The sequence below is a fragment of the Calidris pugnax genome, unplaced genomic scaffold (genome assembly GCF_001431845.1).
Source record: "Calidris pugnax isolate Ruff unplaced genomic scaffold, ASM143184v1 scaffold84, whole genome shotgun sequence".
NCBI lineage: Eukaryota > Metazoa > Chordata > Aves > Charadriiformes > Scolopacidae > Calidris > Calidris pugnax.
The window spans coordinates 4,291-28,759 of record NW_015090804.1 but is presented as its reverse complement, the minus strand read 5'-3'; the positions used below and the strand labels follow the sequence as shown (position 1 = coordinate 28,759).

The following is a 24,469-nucleotide window of genomic DNA, read 5'->3' as shown; positions in this document are numbered from 1 at the left end:
GGATTTATGGTGGATTTATGGACCCTGCTCTCTCTCACCGTTTTCTTTCCTCTGCCCCTGCTCCCATAGGGTGCCTTCTCCCAGTAAAACCCAAATACCGGGTTTTTGTTGAGGATCTGCCGCCTTCTCCTGCCTCACTTTACATTCCTGTTTCACGCCTGATGGTTGATGGTTGGACTTGATGGTCTGAAAGGTCCCTTCCAACCTAGACAGTTCTATGATTCTATGATTCTAGCACCCAACTCACCCCTTGAAACCCACAGGCCTTTCCCAGCCTCATTATCCTGCTCCTTCTGCATTTTTCCCTCTGTCAGACTTCATCAGCCAAGCTGCCAACTGCCCATTAACTCCATCCAGGTGCCTCCAGCCCCCATTTTCCATTGAGTTTCCACAAGTCAGACCCTTCCTTTGACACCAACTCCCTTCCCATCCCTTTTGCATCAGCTCCACCACCCGCAGGGTCACCTCTTGGGGAGTTTTATTAATTTTTGATGCCTTTACTCCAGGGCTTAGAAGTAGGGATGTGGTAGGAGGAGGGATCAAACAGGTCTGGGAAAGCACACAGTGCAGGAGAGCTCCCCAGTGTCTCCCAGTATCTTCTGGAGATATGGAAGAGGCCAAAAACGTGGGCAGGGAAAGTCTCTCTCCCCAGGAATCCTGAAACCCGGGCTGGCTTTGCATCTCAAAAATGATGCCACGTTTCACCCTCCCAGCTCTTGGGCTCCCAACAGAAACCACGGGGTAAATCACCCAACTGTGTCATGTCAGTAATTACGCTCCTACAGTTAATTAAGTGAATCAGATGAGGATGTTGCTTCATTATTGGTCTTTGAATGTGTAATCTTATCAGGCGGTTTGAAGGCGGGAAGGCGGAGCTGGCCATTCCCAGGGAGCAACCCCCCCCAGCCCCAAACTCCCCCCTGGGAAATTACCAGGGGAACGATTTAGGATTTGAAGCTTCTCCCTGGAGCCTGTGATATAAAATAATAACCCTCGTAAAATTATTAAATTTTCAATACAAGATGGTCCCGTCGGCTCCGATTCTGACCCTAGATAGGATGATTTCTGATTTACTGCTACCAACCAAGGTGCAGAGAGCCCTCCTCATCCTCCCTATTTTCCAGAGGACGGAAGGATTCAAATCTCTTGAAAACCATCCATCCACATCACTTAATTCACCTCCAAATGAGCCTGGGAGCTCAGTTTAATCCACATTTAGAAGCAGCTTGATATTTTAATGCTGATATTAAGAAATTACCCAGAACAGCTTCATCATAACCAAGCCCAAGCTCCATCCATCCTGGTTAAGACCCATTTCCCAACCATTTGCTGCAGCGAAGAGCTTAAAATCAGTTCAGCATCAACTTAGGGATGCGGCTGGGTTTAGAGCATCCCAACTCTGTCCCTGCTGCCTTCCTTCTCTGTGTTTCACCTTCTGGGAGCCCTGCTTTGCTTTGGGCAGGAGCGGGGGCCCGGCAGCACCAGGCAGAACATCTCAGCACCTACCTCCAGCAGAAGAGGTCCCAGAGATTCCTTCTCGATCACCCCTTGGCTGCTGGACGAGATGTCAGACTTCTGGACTTCATCATCAGCTGCTTTCTCTGTGGCAAAAGAAAAGGGACGTTTCAGTGAAAAAAAACACCTTCATTTTACTACTGAATTATTACCAATAATAAATAAAAAACTGATCGCTTGTCATACAGACAATGCACCAAAAAACTCCAGCGTTTTCATTTCATCCCTCAGTCCCGTGGAGATATAATGTAATTTCTACTCATTTATTAATTATTATAAAATAAAAGCACTAATTAGATCACAACCTACTGCTAGCAGGAAGGCAAAAACCTGTCTTAAGCCAAAGCCGGCAGAAAGAGGCCTCCAAAATCAACATTTTGGAAAAGAAACGGCAGATCCAGTTCAGCGCAAGGAAAAGGAACTTTTCGGATTATGATTTTAAGAAATAACTCCTGAGAGGAATTCAGGGGGAACGGGCCCTGCTGAAGGAATCCTGTCGGAGAAAAGCCAGCAGCTCCTACTGCTGATGTGCAGGTAGAGCATCAACCCGGAGCCGGCAGGGATGGAGATGGGAGAAGAGATGATTCAAGGATTGGAGCATCTCCCTTATGAGGAGAGACTGAGAGAGCTGGGACTCTTTAGTCTGGAGAAGAGAAGGCTGAGGGGAGACCTTATCAATGCCTACAAGTATCTCAAGGGAGGGTTGAAGGAGGAGGGAGCCAGACTCTTTTCAGTGGTTCCCAGTGAGAGGACGCAAAAAACTCCAGCGTTTTCATTTCATCCCTCAGTCCCGTGGAGATATAATGTAATTTCTACCCATTTATTAATTATTATAAAATAAAAGCACTAATTAGATCACAACCTACTGCTAGCAGGAAGGCAAAAACCCATCTTAAGCAGAAGCCGGCAGAAAGAGGCCTCCAAAATCAACATTTTGGAAAAGAAACGGCAGATCCGGTTCAGCGCAAGGAAAAGGAACTTTTCGGACGACACTTTTAAGAAATAACTGCTGAGAGGAATTCCATGGGGAACGGGCCCTGCCGAAGGAATCCTGTCGGAGAAAAGCCAGCAGCTCCTACTGCTGATGTGCAGGTAGAGCATCAACCCGGAGCCGGCAGGGATGGGGATGGGAGAAGAGATGATTCAAGGATTGGAGCATCTCCCTTATGAGGAGAGACTGAGAGAGCTGGGACTCTTTAGTCTGGAGAAGAGAAGGCTGAGGGGAGACCTTATCAATGCCTACAAGTATCTCAAGGGAGGGTTGAAGGAGGAGGGAGCCAGACTCTTTTCAGTGGTTCCCAGTGAGAGGACGAGGGGCAACGGGCACAAGTTGGAACAGAAGAGGTTCCACTCAAATATGAGGAGAAACTTCTTCACAGTGAGGGTGACAGAGCCCTGGAACAGGCTGCCCAGGGAGGTTGTGGAGTCCCCTTCCTTGGAGATTTTCAAGACCCGCCTGGATGCTCCTGAGTAACATGCTCTGACAAGCTCTGGGTGGTCCTGCTTCAGCAGGGGAGTTGGACTAGATGATCTCTATGGTCCCTTCCAACTCTAAAATTCAGTGAAATTCAGTGAAAAGAGCATCCGACACAGAGCGATGCCGCTGGAGGAGCTGTATCGCTGAATAATCCCTTTTGGGGAAAAAAAAAAACAACAAAAAAACCCAAAAAACCATCCCAAAAAACACAGAGAGAGGGGCCCTGTTATTTATCTCGCACTCCCCCGGAAGGTGCCAGCCACGTCGCGCAGCTACTCCCAGGAATCCAGGGTAAATCCAGCAGCAAAAGGCGGGTGGCAAGTGGGATGTGCTAACGCCAGCCATCGCGGGCAAGGCAGCCACGAGGCCGCCGGTGGTTTTGGGGCTGCTTTGTTTTGCTCCTCCACATGCAGTGCGCGCTGGCAGCCCAGAGAGCCAACCGTGTCCTGGGCTGCATCAAGAGAAGTGTGGCCAGCAGGTCCCGGGAGGTGATTCTGCCCCTCTGCTCTGCACTCGTGAGACCCCACTTGGACTATTGTGTACAGATTTGAAGTCCTCAACACAGGAAGGACATGGATCTGTTGGAACGGGTCCAGCGGAGGGCCACGAGGATGATCAGAGGGATGGAGCACCTCTCCTATGAAGACAGGCTGAGAGAGCTGGGGTGGTTCAGCCTGGAGAAGGGAAGGCTCCGGGGAGACCTTTCAGTACCTGAAGGGAGCCTACAGAAGAGCCGGAGAGGGACTCTTTACAAAGAAGAGTAGCGACAGGACAAGGGGCAATGGTTTTAAGCTGGTGGAGGGGAGATTTAGGTTACATACTAGGAAGAAATTCTTTACAGTGAGGGTGGTGAGGCACTGGAACAGGTTGCCCAGGGAGGTCGTGGATGCCCCATCACTGGAGGGGTTCAAGGCCAGGCTGGATGGGGCTTTGAGCAACCTGGTGTGGTGGGAGGGGTCCCTGCCCATGGCAGGGGGGTTGGAACTAGATGATCTTTAAAGTCCCTTCCAACCCAAACCATTCTGTGATTCTATGATTCTATGATTCTATCCACCACTGTTTTCCCCTGGGAAAGCTGGGAGCACTCCTAAGTCGCTCCGGATGCGATCCCGGAAGGATGGGGAGAGCAGCATCCCCGAATTCCTGGGATGCAGTTGAGAATAAACCCTGAAGGCTGGGAGTAAAGTTCGGGGGCGGGCAGTTCCTGGCCAGGAACATCTGGGGTTAAGGCTGGGAGTAAAGTTCGGGGGCGGGCAGTGAAAGCCCCGGCCAGGAACATCTGGGGTTGCAGCTTTATTTGCAAAAAGGAGGTTAATTACTGGTTAATCACACAGTTTGGGTGGAATAAGAGCAGAAAGAGGCAAGTGGGAGCTAAATCTTGACGGAGAGGATACCTGTTTCCTTGGCTGGGCATCACTTAGGAAGGGGAAAGCAAGGATGGCTCAGATTGCAGATGCTTTTTGCCACGGAAAAGCAGTGTTTTGCTCTGAAATGTGAAAAGGCAAGCTCCTGGGGGCAGGCGGAGGGGCAGGGTATTACCCACTGCACGTCGGTGCCCACCAGCACTGGCAAAGGACATTATCAGCCGTGCAGGATGCAGAACAGCACAGGAGTCGGTCCATTCCAATAGGGAAGATGTTTTCTGTAGCCCTGACCTGCTACAAACCTACCTTGGGCAGCTCAACTCACCCCCACGTGCCTCAGTTTCCCCTGTTTCAAGCAGCAACCAGAGTCCACCCCATCCAAACCATCCCACCCGGTGCTGCTGCCCGGATAAATCAAGAAGGAGCAGGACCTTCCCAAGGAAAACACCCAAATCCCTTCTAGGGATGGAAAAGCCTCCCATGCACCCAACTCCGTGGGAGCTGGTGAGTACCACAGCATGAGAAACGGCTTTTTTTATCCCTACTCTTGATAAATTGATGCACTTAGAGGCAACGCACCAGCCTTCTGCTCTAATCTTTTAATTGGGCTGTGGGATGCTCCTCCTGCTTTAGTGAAATAGTTTCATCTGCCGGCTCCCAGCCCGTTATTCCAGAGGATTAACCAGGAGAAGGATGCACCATCCCCACGGGAGTCCTTCTCCTTCCCACCTTCCCAGCCCCGGGATGCAGGAGCAGACAGACCCCTTCAAGCTCCTGCTTTAAAGATCATTCCCAGCCCCGGGATGCAGGAGCAGACAGATCCCTCAAGCTCCTGCTTTAAGGATCGGCACATCCCAGCGATGCAAAACTCCTCCAAACCCTCAGTGCATCCTGATTAAGCACTTCACTTAATTATGCTTATAAATACTTCAAGGGACGGTGTCAGGAGGATGGGGCCAGTCTTTTCCCAGTGGTGCCCAGGGACAGAACAAGAGGGAATGGGCACAAACTTGAATGTAAGAAGTTCCACCTTAACATGAGGAGGAACTTCTTTCCTGTGAGGGTGGCAGAGCCCTGGAAGAGGCTGCCCTGGAGGTGGTGGAGTCTCCTTCTCTGGAGACATTCAAACCCCACCTGGACACGTTCCTGTGGGACCTGCTCTGGGTGGGACCTGCTCTGGCAGGGGGTTGGAGGAGATGATCTCCAGAGGTCCCTTCCAACACCATGTCATTCTGTGATTCTGCTTTAAACGCAGCTTTTTAGCTTTTCTATCCCGCGCACGCACGGAATACATGACAAGAGAAGTGATGGTTTGCACTTGAAGCCAATAATCTCAATTTTCTTTTTTTTTTCCAGCATTGCTCGCTGGTGCCAGGCAGATGCTCTCGGGGAGCATCAGTCACAGGTCGGGCACCCCCCGTGCTCGACACAGGGTGGGAGCCACAGCCACACAATGGGAGAAGTCCCCCTCAGATGTCTTAACTTACTGCTTTTTACCCAAAACATAACAAAGCCCTGAGGCCAGAAGAGCACCTGCATCCCAAAGGGCTGGAGAAGTGAGGATGTGCCACCAGAGTGATGCCAGGACCACAGGGGAGGGGGTTGGTGGCTTAGGGGACACCTCCCAGAGCCACTCTAAGGAATAAAGTTAGAAGGGAAGGAAAATGGGGGTGAAGAGGGTGGAAGTGGAGGGGGGAAGATGTCCAGCATCGATGTCCATCTGCCATGTCTTGGGAAGTCAACCCCAGCCCCACAGGCTCCATTGCACGGAGCTTCATCCGCTTCTGTTTCTCCAGCCCTTAAATCTGCATGTTCAAATTAAAATACCACAAGCTGTCTGATTCTGCTCCTCATTTCAAATTTTGCAGCTGAAATGCTTTTTTTCTTACCCAGAAAGTGGAAAAGGAATATCTGAAAAATAATACATTGCACGTGGGTCTCCTAAAGCAGGCCATAAAAATTCAAAACAGGGTTTTGTTGAGAAATGTCATGAACGTGAAAAATCAGAACAATTGTTTCCACTTGCCCAGCACTAAGCTTTTGCCTTGACTTGCAAGAAGTTGCTCCCCAAGGAAGCCCCAACGGAGCCCCAATGGTTTTGAGCATGATGGCCAGGACCCAAATGCTGCCCCGTGCTCTCCAAGGGCTCTTTTTCAACCCAAAACTTCTACGGGCAACGTTCATTTTTCATTTCTTCTGATAGAAGAAGAAAAGTCTTTGGACATTTGACTTTTCTATTAAAAATTCAACAGCTCGAAGGCAAAATGTCCAATCGAGGAGAACGTGCAGCCTTTCCCCAGAGTGTGTTGGATACCAAGGATGATACCCAACATCAGGGGGAGATAGAGAAGTTGATGTGATGCCTGGAAAACATGATGGATCCCCATCCCACTCCCTGGGGGCTGTTCCAGCTGAACCCCCTGGAATCTCAACCAAGATCTGCTCTATCTGCTTTTTAAAAGACGAGCAAGGCAAAAAAAGAGTCCACATCTGTAATTTCCCAACTGAGGAGCTCTGATTTTTAGTTAATTAAAATCAGATGGAACAGACTCGGTGCACCCACGGATGGAGAGCGTGATGGAAAGCTGTGCCATTAATTAGCGCCTACTCCCAGGTTCATCAGTCCAATAAACTCAACAGGAAAAAAAAAAAACCTGCCATAAAAATAAACTCCTTGGCAGAAGGTGTGCACCAAGTGCACCTTCCAGTGGAGAAAGGAAAAATTGGTCTAAAAAAGCCATAAAAGGAGAAAAAGACAATGGTATTGATAAAGGAAAGCAGCAGGTAGGGGATCTAGATCAGAGAAATGGGAATTATTTCATGATTTTTAAATTATATCCAAAGAGGAAGGCTCGTCTAGGGCTAGGGACGTGTTGGGGGAAAGGCTCTGAGCATCACTGGCTGGTGGTGGTGGTGGTCTGGCCTGAGGTCCTTGAGCTCACCTTCAGCCTCCTCTCAAGTCCCAGCAAGACCAAGCGCTCTCCTCCCCATCATCAGGGATCAATCAGGGGAAGATCCAACCTCCACCCAGGGATGAAACCAACTTCAAGACCATCCTATGGGGCACGTGCTTGGACCACATCAAGGATGGCTTCTTTGGAGATACTCTATACCCAAATCCAAGCTGTGGAAGCTGAGATTTGCCCAACGCCCACTTATTTAACGTCAGCATATTCACACGGAGGCAGATGCCGAAAACCCAGCCCAGAGTCCTCCCTTCTTCACTTCCACAAATACCAGATTCCTCTCAAACACTGTATGGAAATCAGCAGCTTTTAGGTTGTGTAACTTTTTATTCTAGTAGGAGGAAGGAAATTATCTGATCTATGAATTTAAAAAACTGTGGAAAAATACAATCTGTGAGATTCAGAGCTTGAAAATACCAGCGCAAGAAATAGCAAAGCAGATCTTGGCTTTCAGAAACGGGCACGGCTCCTTCAGAGCCCAGCACTCGCCTGCTCTACACCATCCCTCGCGATGGTCTGTCGGTGACAAGCCCCAGGGTGCTCCCCAACTCCACTGTATAAAACACCAAATCCTAAAAAGATGAAACTACACAGATTTACCCATCCACCAGCAGAGATCTGTAGGTGGGACGCTGGATTTGGTGATTTCAAGGTAGCTTTTAAACCACATGAGCAGAAGATACAACAGGCTGGTGTCTACGTTATCACAGCAGCTTGACTTGTCCTTCCCCTTGCCTGAAAAACCCTTCAAAGCTGGTATTTCAAACCCAGGACACCATCCCACAAAACTTCAGTGCAGTTTGCCATGCCTTGCTGATGGCAGGTCCCATCAGCAGGAGGGCTACAGCCACCCCCACCATGTCTACAACCAGCCCCAGGAAACAGGCACTGGTAGGCACAAACCCAACTCCACACCCGGTCTTCAGCCTGGTGATTCCAAGCTCAAGCAACATTAACCTTCCCTGTGGCTATGGTATGGTCCCCAGTTTTGGCTGCTCCTCCAACTGGTATTTCCCTTCTTTTCCCAGAATTTTGAGGGCAGGAATTTTGCCGAGTTTTTTAAAAACTTTTTTCTTATTTTTTAAACACTCACCTACCTAGCAACAGGCACAGCCAAGTTCCTCAGGGCTATACAATGCAAACACATCAACAGTCTTGTTTTAACCCATTGCAAAGAACATATTCCAAGGTTGCCCCCATCCCAACCAACTGCTATGCACTCAACTGAATGGCAACTGGTGACCTCCTTCCACGTAAAGACCTCAGGGAGGATGGACAAGACAGGTGCTTCCCTTTAATGAGCTTAAAATACAAGTCCTCATTAACATTTCCATTTTTCCAGCTCTTCTGCAGGTCTTGCTGGAGTGGATTAAGAAGTTCATTGGCACCTTCTGAGCTGGGATGCCATAACATGCCACACGAATCATAGAATGGCTAGAGTTGGAAGGGATCTTAAAGATCATTGAGCTCTAACCCCCTGCCCTGGGCAGGGACACCTCCCACTAGACCCAAAAGCCACCAGGGTTAGCTTCAACCAGTGCTCTTTTCACGCCCCATGGTGGTTGACCAACTGGCGGGTGTCTCTTGAAGGACTCCAGATGGACCTGCAAGAGCACATCTGCCCATGCCCCAAGGCAAAGAGCATCATGTACCATCAGCGTACAACAGCACTGGGAGTGCAGCTTGTCAACCAACAACGCTCCCATCAACAACCAGCACCTCCTTTGCCAAACTTTACGTGGAAAACTCTATTTTTCTGCTTCTGATAAAATCCTTGTGTAACGGTGAAGAGCACAGAGCAGCGCACGCTGCCACTAGAACAGAAGGAAAAGGGTTATTTCTTTCTGTCTTCACACCTTTTAGAGTTAAACGTTAATGGTGTCGAGATGTCTTAAGTAAAAAAAAAAAAAAAAAGGCTGGTTGTCTGAACAATGTCAGGAAAAATTATACGGTGCTGAGTGAATGCAAAATTAATGAGCGCTGAATGCTGACAGGAGAGAACAGGCAGAAGGAGCCCAGACTTTTTTATAGTCGACGCTGAGATCAAGCAGGTAGAACGTCTCCATCTTGCTGGGGGAAGAATAAAGGAAGGAAAAAAAAAAAACCAAAACTTTTATCTGAAACCTGAAGAATTTAATTTGTTCAAAAACTGTGTCAATTCTGCACAGCCAAATCTGCAGAGATGAGAAAGGGCTCCATGAAGCTTCCCCCTCCCACCCAACTTGAATTCAGCCTTCCTTCTCCTTCTGCAGGCGTAAAACGCATCGCAACACCCTTTTAACGATCCAGCTTAATTAACTTTGCAAAGAATTAGCCCATCTTGTTCTCGAGACGTAGCATCTTGGGAGCCCTGCGTGCTAAAGTCCACGAGAAGTTCCCATTAAAAATTCACTCGTGTCAAGCGTTACGCCGGCTTCACGCTCAAGTTGCACGGGCACGTCAGATACGTGAACGGCACCGGTGAGGAGACAGCTGCCAAAGCGTGGTGACAATGAGGAGCTGGAGCACGGCGAGGGGGGGTTGATGCTTCCCATGCACGGAGCAGAACTTCCCAATCCTCCCCCAAACCCGCTCCTCCCAGCCCGGCTTTGTCACGCCTCCCCCATCTGTCTCTCCTGGGTCACAAAGGGAAAGCTGTCACCTCTGGGCCATGAGATGCCCCTGTGGTGACAAGGATGGGCAACAGCAAGCCACGTGGTATGGGAGGCTACCTAGAGAAGATGGAGACTCCTGGTATGAAAAGCCACTCAAAGATGATGGAGATGTGTGGTATGGGAGTCTACCTAGAGAAGATGGAGCCTCCTGGTACAGGAAGCCACATGGAGAAGATGGAGATGTGTGGTATGGGAAGCTACCTAGAGAAGATGGAGATGTGTGGTATGAGAAGCTACCTAGAGAAGTTGGAGATTCCAGGTATGGAAAGCCACCCAGAAAAGATGGAGCCATGTGGTATGGGAAGCTACCTAGAGAAGATGGAGATTCCTGGTATGGGAAGCCACCCAGAAAAGATGGAGATGTGTGGTATGGGAAGCCACCCAGAGAAGAAGGAGCCACATAGTATGGGAAGCCACCCAGAGAAGAAGGAGCCACACAGTATGGGAAGCCACCCAGAGAAGATGGAGTCGTATGGGTGGTATGGAAAGCTACCTAGAGAAGATGGAGCCACATGGCATAGGAAGGCACTCAGAGAAGATGGACCATGCCACACAGGTGAAGACTGCATTCTTATCAATCTGCACAGAGGACCTCAGAAGTCCTCATGCTGAGCTGTGGGTGTGGCACCAGATGCTGGATGTTCCCAGTGGGTGCAGGAAGGGACAGCCCTGGGGTGCTCCCCATCTTGAAGCCGTCAGGAGCCCAGGAGACTAAGGAACAAGGCTGAACATCCATCCTTTGCTTTCTCCTCAGGAAACACCACAGAGACTAACACGATGGGATTCTGCACCCAGGACCAAGGTGCACCCACCTGCAACTACATTTCTGAGGACTGTATCTGTTATTCCAAAATTTGGGATGGTCCAAACCATTCTCTACTCCCGTAAGAAACCATCCACGCACATAATTCACTGTCTCAGAGCTGCAGCTGCAATAAACCCTGTGCAAACATCTGCCTGGAGAAGCCCACTTGTCCTAATATCGACTTAATGATTTAAAAGAGAGTTTAATTCATTAATGAAAACCCATCTTGGAACGTGGACTTCCTAAATAGCACAGGTAGATCTAAAACCATCCAAAATGGTGTCACGGTCTGTCTCCCCAAGGTTCTGGTGAGGTTTTAAGTGACACCAAACACCCCGGGATGACATGGGGGGAAGCAGAAGAAGCCAGAGGAGGAGCTGGGCACCCACAGGGGATAAGGTGGCCCCAGAGGGAGCGAGGCGGTTCCTGCACCTCTCATGCTCCTGTCCCAGCAAGTTTGTTTGCTTTGCCCAACCACACCGCCCGGCACAATACAACCTATTATCTCCTTGTACAAATCGGCCTTTATTTTCTCTCCTCGCAGCAGCATTAGGAGGATTAAGGTCCACAAAAGTTTGTTCGGGGGAAAATCTGAAATGAAAACAGAAGGACTCGCACGGTTGACTCCAACTATGTTTTTTTTTTTCTTTCCAAAAATAAAGAGGTTTATTGTTACCTCTTGAGTTTTAGGCATGGCAATGCGTGCGCCACCGGGAGCTCTGATGGGTCAATAATGGAGGTGGGCACTCACTGAGATATTTTGGGGTGGGCTTCCCTCTGAAGCCCCCTCTCTCCCGCGGAACACTTGAGGACTAGGTCAGAGGAGACACCTCCAGTGTGGCTGCGAGAAGAGAGGTGGGATGGACCTCGCTCATCCTGCTCCCAAAGGGATTGCAACTCATGGGATGGATGAACCTCCTTCTGATCATCAATCAAAGGAACTGGGGGCCAGAGCAGAGGGAGGACGAGCTCTGAGGAGGCAAAATCCTGCTCAGGTGCCATCCCGGGGAAAGAATAATCTTAAAATAATTTCTGTCCATCTCTACGAAGGGTAAGGAGGACTTTACGGAAGGGGGAAATGGTAAGGACTTTACAGAAAGGGGATTTTTTTCCTCCTCCTTTCCTGCCTCTCTTAAAAATGGGAGTGAATCAAAGAGAAAGGAGGAAAAAAAAAAGGAGGAAAAAAAAAAGGAGGAAAAAAAAAAGGAGGAAAAAAAAAAGGAGGAAAAAAAAAAGGAGGAAAAAAAAAAGGAGGAGAAAAAAAAAAAGCTAATCCGTCAGAGCAGAAGGCAGGAGGAGGAGTGATTTCTACAGGTGGTTTATGACTCTCCGCATGATCCACACGCCTGTTACATCCTATCAGATCCTCTTCTTACGGCGAGGTGCTAAAGGATTTATTAGTTCTTGACAGTGTGAGATGTTTTAAAAGCTTGAGGATGTAATAACCAAATGTTCACTTGTTAAAATAAAGGCACCGTTCGGAGAGGACTGTGCAATTCTTAGCAGCCTCCCCTTCCCCTCGGTCTATATTTAAGCTGCCAGCTCGATTAAAACTGTCAGAGCAGGGATGAGAATTTTATTGACACGCTCTGGAGGTGGTAGGGGCTCCATAAAATAAACACACCCAGAGGATGCTCCCTGGCGTGGCTGCACAGGCCAGGATTTTTATAGTGCTGGCCCTTGGGGGAGTTGGTATCCGAAATCAATCCCTGATACAAAGCAGGTTCCAGGGGGTGGGGAGGGACAGACCTCCCAACCGTCCATGGAGAGCATGGACAGGGACACAACCCCTTCAACGTTTCACGTTGGAACCAAACCGTGGAGAACGGGAGGGCGTGAAAGTCCCCCGACCCTCTCCAATGAACCTCTGTGCAAGGTGCTGTTAATTAATCCACTAATAGGGAGGTTTGAATCTCGGGGAAGGGTGTGGGACGGAGCGTGGGGCAGGGGACCCAACATGGATCCAGGACGAGGACTCTCCCCCTGGCTTTGCACCAGCAGAAGTTGTCGCTGCAGACGGGGATCCAGCTCTTGAGGCATTTTTCAAGACCAAAATATGCAGGTTTAAGAGAGACGAAGGCCAGGTGAGACCACTAGAGTGGCCAGTCCAATTTCTGGAATAGGGCAGAGCCGTCAAAGTTCACCCACTCCCATCACCATGGGCTCTGAACTTCTGTTTGGCCAAAATCTGGCCAACCCACCATGTCCCTCAGCAGCTGGTTCCCAACACAACCGCTGTCCCAGCTGTAACTCTGGGTCTGACTCCTCATTTGTTTTTGTCTGGTGTTGGCTTTGACTCATTCTCTGTTATGCTGGATTCAAAAACTTCTTTAGTAGCCAGCATTTTCCATTCTTGTTAGTGTTTGTAGTGTCATCACCATGTCCCCACTCCTTTTCTTCCCCCTGCGGACACACTCAACAGAGCTCTTCAACTTTCCAAGCTGCAAGACATTTTCTCCAGCCCCTGGCTCATTTTCGTGGTTCTTCTCTCTGTCTTCTCTGGATTTTGCAATCTCCTTCCAGCGTGGATCCCAGGCCTGAGTTCGAGTTTTTTCCCACCAACTCCATGCACACATAACATCACCCAAGAGAAGCCCACCATGCTTTTCATAGAATCACAGAATCATAGAATTGCCCAGGTGGGAAGGGACCTTGCAGATCATCTTGTCCAACCTTCAACACATCACAAGTTCATATTGACTACCTTCACCTCCAGGATCTCCAGATCTTCTTGAAAAGCACCATTTCCCAGGATACCATACCACTCCTGGAAGACCATCCTGTCTTGGTCCTGTATGTCCTTCCACATCCATGGAGATGTTGAGTAGCACCAAGATCTGCCAGAGACTTCCAAGAAGCTCGAGGAACCTCCATTTTGAGAATAAAGGTGTTCCATCAGGATGAGGAGAGGTCACCAGTGGTGTTCTTCCAGCACCCAAGGTAAAGTAGTCACGGAGGGAGAAAAACAAACCAACTTGAGGGTGGGTTGACCTGTTCACATGGCAGAAGACCAAATGGTAGAAAAACTATCCAATCGCTCTGCGAAACTGTGCTAATTTATCCCACTTTCTACTACCTGAAGGTCACGTGCTCATCAACCAAGAAAGTGAGTTTTGGCTAAAAACTGGGGATGGCTTAATAAAAGTGACAGAGGAGATGCCAACAGTTTCCTCTGGGCTACCAGGGGTGGCACCAGCAACTACCTAATGCTGCTGGTAAGATCTGGTAAGAAGAAAATTGTACAGTTTGGGCCAATTCAGTCAAAAAAAAAAAAAGAAGTTCAATTGGAACAAGTACAGAAAGTAGGCTGATTAAAGGAAAGGTGTAACTATCTGACATCAGGATCCTGGGAGAGCTTGGTTTGTTGGACAAGTCAAGTGAAGGTAGAGAACAAGAGCAACAACTTCATAAAAATACATAAGGGGAGGGCGGTAATTACCAAAGAGAAGGAAGAATAAATCAAATTAAAGGGCAACGCTGGCAGAGGAATGATCAGAAACTCATTTCCACTGAAAACGAGCAGGTGGTTTCACCCTCTTCAGAATCTCAGAAGGATTCCTGGAAGGATGAAGTTAAACAGTTAAAAGGACTGGATCTGTTTGTACTCTGTTTACCTTGGATCAGCCTCACACTTGAGGGCTTTCAGTGGGCACCTACCAAAGCCAAGGAGGAATTCCCCCTCCCTCCTGATGTCTAATCTGGCCTCCAGGGTTTGGTTGGTTTTTTTTTTCTCTGTAGCCTTCTAACGTTCGGTGAAAAATTGGCCGCCAAGACGGGATGAAAGCGATTCGTGTCCCTCCCCCTCGTAGCACCAGCAGCTCCATCAGGAGCTTCCCAACCACCAGGGTTGGGATGAAGAAAGAACTTTCCCTCCCCCAGAACCTGCAAACACCCGGAGACCACTGGCTGAGAAGGTCCTTCCTGACCTCAGGGACTAAGGTGGAGGAACCCAGAGTCTGCGAAACATGTCTCTAAGGCAAAAGCCAAGCTCCCCTTCCCTGACCTCCCTTGAAGCAAACAAAATCAGGAAAACTCCGATAAAGTCAATGCGTTTAAAGAGGAGACCACAGCACCCGGCTGACAGTTGTAGCCTGAAGAGATTCCAATCTAATTTTAGATTTGACAGAAACCTTAATGTGGTTTTAATTAATTAATTTAAAAAGAAAAAAAAAAATTCCTTTAATTAATGTAAACCCCTTAAAGCGGTTTTCATTTACTCCATTTCCAGGAGGTATTTCCACTTGCCTTGCTCCTCAGATGCCGTTCTCCCGCTTCCTTTTGTTCTTCAGTCAAAACCTCAAATGTTAAGACCTAAACTTCTGTTTATAACACACGGCTGGGACGCTTTGAGCTCGGGCTATTTTTTGAGACTTCCCACTTTGAATGATTTTCCAAGTGAAGAGGTTTCCATCTCTTCCCTGACTATGCAAAAACTCTCCCATTTATTCTTCCGCTACATGAAAGTGTCCTCTTTGGGGTCCACTGAAGGACCTCTGTGCCAACTCAGCACAGAAAAGCTACCAAAAATTACACTTATATTCTCTGAAGAATAGTTTAAGTTTATCTCAATTTCTGCATGTGAGGGAGAAAGGCAGCAGTGACACCATGCCGTCACCCTGACCTCCTGGCAGCAGCACCCACCTTGGGCAGCTCTCCAGGCCACCAAAGTAGGGGCTCAGATGTGACATGGGAATGCAGCAGGACACCCCTTAGGTTCAGAGTCCCTGGGACCTCTCTCTCCCTTGGCTCTCCTGACGGCATCCTGCTCTCAGTAGAGTGGCCACTCGCTCTTGTCTTCAACTCACTCTGTCTGCGTGGTCACCCTGGGCATCACATCCAGATACTTCATCCAGTTTTAAGGCCCCAGTGGAAGACAAGCTGGAGTGAGTGCAGTGGAAGCCACCGAGATGGTCAGGGTTGGAGTACTGATCCTGAGACAAGAGGACAAGGGATGGGGTTTGCTCAGCCTGGAGAAGAGCTGCCAGCAGTCTGCCCAAGCCTACAAGAAGTTATGAAGATGATGGAGCAGCGATGTATGGTGAGAAGATGAGAAGCAATGGGTCCAAGAGATGTTTAGGTGGGACAGGAGGAAAGTCATGCTCACCACAAGGCCAGCCAAGTGCTGGAGCAGATCGCCCAGAGCACTTGTGCTTCTCCTTCGCTCAGGGCTTCCAAAGTTCAACTGGGTAAAGCCCTCAGCACCACCACTATCAGAGATGGAAATAAACTTTACAGAAATGACGTGGTTCCAGACAGACAGAGATTGCCAATGCCGAGGTAGACATCTCCAAGAGGATATGGGATTACAACATGGGGAGAGGCAAGAGGTGAAATGGAAGAGTATTCAAAAATATAAAATGCAAGGAATAACACAAGCATGAACAAGGCACAGCACGTTATGCAGAAGGTACTTTCCCTTGGTGGTGTGGAGGCAGGAGCTCCAAGGACCTGAGAAGTTTCATCAGAAACTGGAAGTACTGCCCGTGATTCAGCGTGTGTCAAGAAAGACGTGTTCAAATTGGACTCACAGAATGGTTTGGGTGGGAAGGGACCTTAAAGCCCCCCCCAGTGCCACCCCCTGCCCTGGGCAGGGACACCTCCCACCAGACCAGGTTGCTCAAAACCCCATCTAACCTTGGCTTGTAGCCCTCCAGGGATGGGGTAAACATTTCCAGAGAAGGGGAAAGAAGGATTTGCAGACAATTTAGGAGGATCCTAAGGAGAAAAAAAAAAGCCTAAAGACTTTAACAACATTATCCTGGCAAAACAAAGCCAAGTGAGGGAGAAGACCCCAAAGGCTCCTACTCCTGCGCTGGAGATGTCCAGCTCTTTTGCAGACCTAGTAACAAGGACCTGGGCTAGATATTTCTCCAAAGCCAATGGAAGTCCACGTAGAGCTCCGTTCCCAGGGGTTGTGGACACAAAACCCTGTGGACTGGGGGTAACGTGGGAGCCTGGACCAGGGCAGAAGAAACCAGCTGAAAGCCCTTAATTGCTCCGTGCTGGGTTCCTGTGCTTTGGGGTGAAGCTTGCCAAGGGGCATCGTCTCTGCGACTTGCATCCACACATTGCATGCAGCTACTCGCTTTGTGGTTTTATGGGAGTAATTTTATGATCTTTAATAACACACCACAACACTCAGCTGCTGGGACAAGAAGGGGCTCTTGACTCAGCGCCCAAGGACAGGGTCTCCTCCTCCCAAAACCCCATGCCACCACGGCAAGCTGTGGGAGAAGCCTCTTCCCAGGCCACCACTTCACCATTTTCTGACCACTAAATACAAAGCCAAGGCTTTTTTTTTGTTGTTTTTTTTTCTTTTTTTTGTTCTCTTTTTAAAGCTCACCATGTGTTGGCATTCCCAACCCTGAGAAGAAACTCAGCATTCGTTCTGAAGAGGCTTCCACACGTCCCACTGAGGACCCAGGACCTCTCTGCGCTCAAAGCTGTACGTGTGTATCACAAAATAAATCCGGGGCCAAATGTAAGCATATGACAAGACAGCAGGGAAACTTAATTAAAGGAAAACCACTGACAGCCCAATGATCGTATGCGACAGAGCAGCCAAAATCAATAATTATTTCATATACTTCACTTAATTAACCTACTGTATTTACCCAAAAGGAAAATTACTTCCCCAAGTAGGTTAACTTCCAAATGGGGGGTGGTCTTAAATAAAGGGTCCTCTTCTTTTCGGGTTGATGTTCCCTAGTAACAAAGCAGCACAAACTTGCCTGAAGAAGCCTGTATTATTACAGCCACACTTCAGGGAAAATACAAATAAAAACATGTCAGGAGGACACAACTGCTCCGTGGGTTTTCTGGACCTCAAAGAGGACACCTCCATGCAGTAAAAGAAGAAATTGTGGAATTTTTCTGTAGTCTGAGAAGAGACAGAAATGCTCTTATCCCTAAACCCCCTGAAAATGATGAAAGGAAAAGCTCAAGAAATAGCCTTCTCCCCCCTCCCTGCCCAGAGTAGCTCAACCTAAAAATTGAGGGTCATCTTTGCAGGTTAATACATTTGGGAGAAAAAGCTAATTGTTTAAAACATGTCCAAATTAGGTCACTGTCCTGTAGCATTATCACAGAATAGAAGTGCATTAATAAAGATCTGAACCTTTTTTTTTTTTTTTGCCTTATCCATCTCTAAGAACAAATTCAGCAGCTCCACCACCGAAAAGCCAGGCTTCACTGGGGCTGAAGGTGTCACCCATGGGGTCACCATGCCACAAGAAGCCTTGTGTGACTGGGGGTCCTTCCCAAGACCAGCTCAGTTGGCCATACCCAAGCAAATACAGAACAAATCCTTTCTTTTTGGCAACTCCAGAGTAAATCTGCTTTCTGGGGGGGGTTTTTGGACCTCGCAAGACCAGAAACTCATGAGCATCCCACCCCAGGCATCCTGGCTGGGCCGGGAGCCGTGCCGAGGCTGCTCCTGGACCAGGTTATCTGCCGGTTCTGCGCACCGAATCCCAACATACGGCGGCACAGCGGGAGCGACCGATGAGACCTTTTTTTTTTTTTCCTTATCCATCTCTAAGAATAAATTCAGCAGCTCCACCACCAAAATCTGAACCTTTTTTTTTTTTTTTTGCCTTATCCATCTCTAAGAACAAATTCAGCAGCTCCACCACCGAAAAGCCAGGCTTCACTGGGGCTGAAGGTGTCACCCATGGGGTCACCATGCCACAAGAAGCCTTGTGTGACTGGGGGTCCTTCCCAAGACCAGCTCAGTTGGCCATACCCAAGCAAATACAGAACAAATCCTTTCTTTTTGGCAACTCCAGAGTAAATCTGCTTTCTGGGGGGGGTTTTTGGACCTCGCAAGACCAGAAACTCATGAGCATCCCACCCCAGGCATCCTGGCTGGGCCGGGAGCCGTGCCGAGGCTGCTCCTGGACCAGGTTATCTGCCGGTTCTGCGCACCGAATCCCAACATACGGCGGCACAGCGGGAGCGACCGATGAGCAAACGCAGGAAGGACGGGGGGAAGGAAGTCCCTCGGAGGCCGGTGGAGGTAGAAGTTGCCTGCGATGCCTTTAGGAAGTGTTTCAAGGGCAACCCTGTTTGAGTTCGTAGGCGGCGTAATGAACAGCTCGATATTATTTGATTTATTCTATTAAGGTGCTGGATTTATACTCCCGCTTTTGGAAGGAAATTAAGCAGCCTATCAACGGAGAGGGCTTTTTGGGAAAGGACTTGGTGGCTTCATCTTAAAAAAGGACGCTGGCAAGGTTGGGAGCTCTAGGAGGGAGATGAGATGACCCCTCCGCCGGCTCCATCAGATCTCTGTACACTGCTCATCGCCCCTTCCATAAACCAAAGGTTATCACCCACCCAAAACTGAGGCTTTTAATTAAAAGACCTTTCTGGAGCCTGCAGATCCTGGCATTGCAGAGGCGATGGATGCCGAGTCTCTGCCTCTCCTCGGGACAGAGGTGGCCCCAACCTCCACAGCACTTGCAGGGTGGGCATCAAGTATTACATCATTTTAGAGAGAAGGAAGAAAACAAGTGGTTTGTGCATCAGCGCAGCTTTTCCAGTATTTCTGCTCATTTTTGTACTCTCCTGTATGACCAAGATGCCTTATTTTTTCATTTGCAGTCATGCACCCAGTGGCAACCAAGCCTCCTCCCTGTCCTGCAGCCTCTTGACTCCATCACAACTCTACCATGCTGCCCTGATGGCTTCTTCTAACGGGCTTTACACCACCTCTGCTAACCCTACAACTCAGAGAGATGCTTGGTGAGCAGCAAAGCAGTCCAGCTCCCCTCCATCAGGTTTTGACCAAAGCAGCACCAAATTAAACCAACCTTGGGTGAGCTCACCTCCACGTGATGGATGGACATCAGCTCCATCTCATGGCACAGAATCACAGAATCTTCTAGGTTGGAAGGGACCTTAAAGATCATCTTGTCCAACCATCAAACCCAACTTTGACAAAAATAGACACCCACACAACAAACAAAAAGCAACACCATCACTAAACCATACCTCCCAGCACTACGTCAACCTGTCTTTTGAACACCTCCAGGGATGGTGCCTCAACCACCTCCCTGGGAAGCCCATTAAATGTCTGGTAACTCTTTCAGTGAAAAAATTTTTCCTAATATCCAGCCTGAATTTTTTCTTAACCCTTTCGGTAAAAATTTTTTTCCTAATATCCAGCACAGCAGAGGACCCATGCCAGGAGAAGACCTCCAGCATTCATGTATTGAGCATGGCACCATTCTGAAGGTAAAGGGGAGGGAGGTCCACACGGATGGACTGCTGCCCCACGGAGCCCCAGGCAGGATGTTAAGAGAGATCTTCTCCTTGCTGACCTCCAGGAGATGTTGGTGGCCCTTCGTCCTCCTTCCCCAGCAAGTGACCGCGGGCAGGCACGGTTCAGGCCTCCAACACTCCAACCACCCAACTCGAAAAATTTGAAAAAAACTTTTGCGGGACGGACAAAGGCTGAAAAATTAACTGTCTGGCCTCTTCCTCCACTGCGTTTATTGCTGTCTTGGCAGATGAATTTCAGGTTGCTGCCACAGCCGCAAACCGCTTCTTCTGCCAACTGTACATTACTAACATTGGAAGGTGGCCAGACCTAGGAATCTTTTTTCTAAAAGCATTTGCTTCATACTTTAAATAGCAGCCCAGCAGGCAGGGGGATGGGAGGGAGGGCTCAGCCCCTGCGTGCGATCCATCTGCGAGCTTCTGCCGGCTCCTCCACCCCTCCGCGGGTTAAAACTGAGGACGATCCACGTGCAGCGAGGGGAAAGCTGGTGGGATGTGACCTCTAAACCCTCTGGGGATGGCAGCGGGGAGGATGTCCCCCCCCAGGACGTCCCCGCTCCCCTGCCACTGCCACCTGCCCCTTCCCAAACTCCCCGGCTCCACGCCTGGCACATTATTAATTAAATTAATAGCAGGATGTTGGCTGGTTTTTTCATTGAAATCCGCTCTGCTACAAGGTTTAGCATCATTTTCCCCCGTGCTTTAGAGTTTTTCTTATTATTGGGCTGAAGGGTGTCTTCGCTGGTTTTTTCATTGAAATCCGCTCTGCTATGAGGTTTAGCATCATTTTCCCCCATGCTTTAGATTTTTTCTTATTATTGGGCGTCTTTGGCTGGGATTTCCATGATTCTGTGATTTGCTGGGACTTCCTGAGCCCCCAGCAGCAACATCACTGGGAAGTTCCAAAATCAGGTCCCCAGCTGGAAATCCCGAGGGAGCAGGAGCAGGAGCAGGAGCAGACGTCACCGCTCGCAGCACTTCAGCAATGAACCCACCTCCTCAACAGTTAGCAAATATTAATCAGGTTTATGGCTGAGAAACAGGGGAGGAGGAAGGACACGGGCAGGGAAACACAACGTCTCGCGCCCGATGTAACTACAAGGACAAAAAAAATTGTCCCCAGCCACAAATATTCCGACGTTTTGGCCGTATTTCTCTGACCTCCTCACATAAAATGTTCATACAGTAAACTAAGAACACACACAGGGGAAGTTTCTTTGCTTCCATAACTCGGCGCCGCGCTAGATAAGCCGGCAATACAGAGCAAAGCTCAAGGCATAATATTTTTAAGTAGTGCTTGTCCTAGTTAATGTTCAGCCCCGCTGTGCAATGTCAAGAAAACTAATGAAGAGTGAAGTGGCAGCGAGCAGGAACCCGGGCGGACTCACCCGCTACCAAACTCCTTTCAGAGCCCGGGCACAACGTGAAGGAAATCTAAAAGCAGTTGTCCTGGTTCACCGGGAAGCCCTGGCAACGTGAGGGGAATGCTTTGCCACCACACTTGTCCCAAAATGCGGTGTCTAAAGTAAGAGCGAGGTGGAAGGACGCCACCACACTTGTCCCAAAATGCGGTGTCTGAAGTAAGAGCGAGGTGGAAGGACTTGTGAGAGGACAAGGGGTGGTGGCTTTAAACCAAAAGAGGGGAAACTCAGACTAGATATAAGGGAGAAGTTTTTCACTGAGGGTGGTAAAACCCTTGGCCCAGGTGGCCCAGAGAGACGGTCGTTGCCCCATCCCTGGAACCATTCCAGGTCAGGTTGGACGGGGCTTCAAGCAACCTGGTCTAGTTGAAGATAGAATCATAGAATGGTTTGGGTTGGAAGGGACCTCAAAGATCATCGAGTTCCAACCCCCCTGCTCTGGGCAGGGACACCTCCCACTAGAGCAGGTTGCTCAAGGCCCCATCCAGTGTCACTGGATGTCCCTGCCCATGGCCACTAGGTGATCTTTGAAGGTCCCTTCCCACCCAAACCATTCTGGGATTCTAAGGAGTGCCTGTACATGTGGATCCACGTCCCAGCCTTGGGGTTTGGGAAAAAGTCAACATCTTTTAACAGGGAACAGGGCTCCACTCGCAGCCTATGGTGGGAGCTTTGGCAAAGGCAACGCTCGACGGATGACGCGCTCTCAGCACTGACACTGAGTGGGATTCACCTTGGGCACCAATGACAGACTCTTGGCACCAAGGACAAAGTGTCTGCACGAAGGACAAAGTACTTGAGCCCAGGAGATGGGCAGCCCTTAGCTCCATGATGTAGAGCAAGCCAGAGCCCACCTGCAGCAGCTCCAGGAGGGATGCTGGGGTTGGAAGGACCTGAACGAGTCCCACTCCCTCCTCAGGACACCTCGCCCCTTCTCCTGTGCATTGCTTCAGCCCTTTGGACTTCAACATTTCAGTCTATGAGTTGACACTCTGGGTTAATTTTAACTTTTATATGGTTTCTCAAGCGTCTCTTCTCTATTCACCAGTTACAGAGCCATATTCACGGGCGGGAGGTGGATTAATGCCCCTCTGATCTGGCAGGAGAACAGATCTGACAAGGGTACATGGTTCTTCTCCAGGTCCTGCACAGCGTGTGGCCAAGATACCTGTCCTTCACCTCACCCAGCCATAAAATGGGGTTTCTGCACACAGTTAATAGCACAATTGCTGATAAGCGCTTAATGAGCCCGATCCCAAAAGCTTAACGAGCCCTTCTGATTATTTTAATCTACGGAGTCATTTCAGGATGAATCACAAACACGGAGTAAAGTGCCACCTTGCACCAGAACCAAGGCTGGTGTCTTAAATGAGCCAAGAAACGAGGGCAACGCACACCCTTTGTATTAATGCCTTCATCAAATTGCCAGTGGAATGATTAAGTCACGACTCTTCACGAATTCGGTCATGATTATCTGCTGCAATTTAGTGTCTGGAGGGGCACCAGGAGAAAGCTCTTACTCCGAGGCTTCCCCACCAGGAGGCTTCCCCCTTACCTTGCTCCAACCTCTTCATCTGCTGGATCTGATCAACCGTCTTTTTTAGGATCTTGCATTTGTCAGGTTTGACGCTCAGCGTGTCGATGTCCCCGATGTTTGCAGACAGCAGCTCTGCCAGCTCCTCCAAATACTTGTTCTCCTGCTCCCGTCGCCGCTTTTCATTGCTGTTAAAAAAGGGGAAGAAATTAAAAGTCGGGTTAATAGCTTTTTCCCACTGCTCAGTGTAGTCACACCTGGGTACTGGACAAGAGTGAAAAAAAATACAAATACTTGCTGGAGTGATGGCTGTGCTATAACCCAAATTTCTCCTTTGCCTATACTTTTTTTAGGATCTTGCATTTGTCAGGTTTGACGCTCAGCGTGTCGATGTCCCCGATGTTTGCAGACAGCAGCTCTGCCAGCTCCTCCAAATACTTGTTCTCCTGCTCCCGTCGCCGCTTTTCATTGCTGTTAGAGAAGGGGAAGAAATTAAAAGTCAGGTTAATGGCTTTTTCCCACTGCTCTGTGCAGTCACACCTGGGCACTGGACAAGAATCAAAAAAATACAAGTACTTGCTGGAGTGATGACTGTGCTACAACCCAAATATCTCCAAAATACTGGGGAGTTCATTTGCCTATTTTTATGCATATAATCAAATTTAATCAAATCAAATGCATATAATCAAAATTAAGATGCACAGGGCTAGCCAGACACCCCAACAACAACCAGATCTCTAACACTCAGGACTCTCCCTTCCTCTCAAAAGTAGTTATAAACGAGCTATATCAAAAATAATCAAAAATAGTTCTATACAGCCCCTTATTTTTGTACAGCCACTATTCCGGCTGTCGCCAAGTTTAATCCCAAATTCCTACATAAAAGGTAACAACATCCGCCGGAGTTCACCAAAGTGAAAACTGGAATCAACGATGACATGAGGAAAATGAAAAATATTCATGAGATCAACCTTTTTGTCCCAGCAAAAGCAGCTTTCCTTTTAGCTCCCAGATGCTGCAGAAGCTCAACGCTTCCCCATCAAGTATTTGTAAATTCTGGGAACTGAGAATACTTGTGTGCTGTAACGTGGCCATTATTGAAGCCACCCTGGACACTGTAATATACTCCTTTCCCAAAGATGCTACAAGCATCAAAGCCACCAAAATTCTGGGCATGTGGCAGAGACACACAGAGACCCACTTTCCCTAAATACCTCCCTCTACAGCGACCACAGGATGGAATGGGGACACCTCAAATTGCCCAACGTGGCCCTACACCGCTTGCGATGCCTTTTAGCAGGTTGGTTTCCAATAAACCACCTTATTTTTTGTTGCAGTCTCCACAGGATGCCTAGAACCCAATTCAAGAAGTACTGCCTGAAAACCCCTAACATTTACTGGACACCAAGAAGCTGCTGAGATGCCTGTGGGCACGGTGAGATGTTCCTGGC

At 48.8% G+C, this 24,469-nt stretch overlaps 1 protein-coding gene across 1 annotated transcript in view; it reads right to left on the bottom strand.

Annotated features, from left to right (window-relative positions):
- NCOA1 (nuclear receptor coactivator 1) overlaps positions 1-23,489 on the bottom strand; it is a gene marked incomplete at its 5' end in the record, with an annotated part of 79,148 nt that extends 55,659 nt beyond the window's left edge. Inside the window, 3 exons of the mRNA XM_014937947.1 lie at positions 1,507-1,601; positions 23,040-23,282; positions 23,380-23,489. Of these exons, the coding sequence (XP_014793433.1) occupies positions 1,507-1,601; positions 23,040-23,282; positions 23,380-23,489 (448 nt within the window). The remainder of the gene's footprint in view (positions 1-1,506; positions 1,602-23,039; positions 23,283-23,379) is intronic.
- Positions 23,490-24,469: the final 980 nt, after the last annotated feature.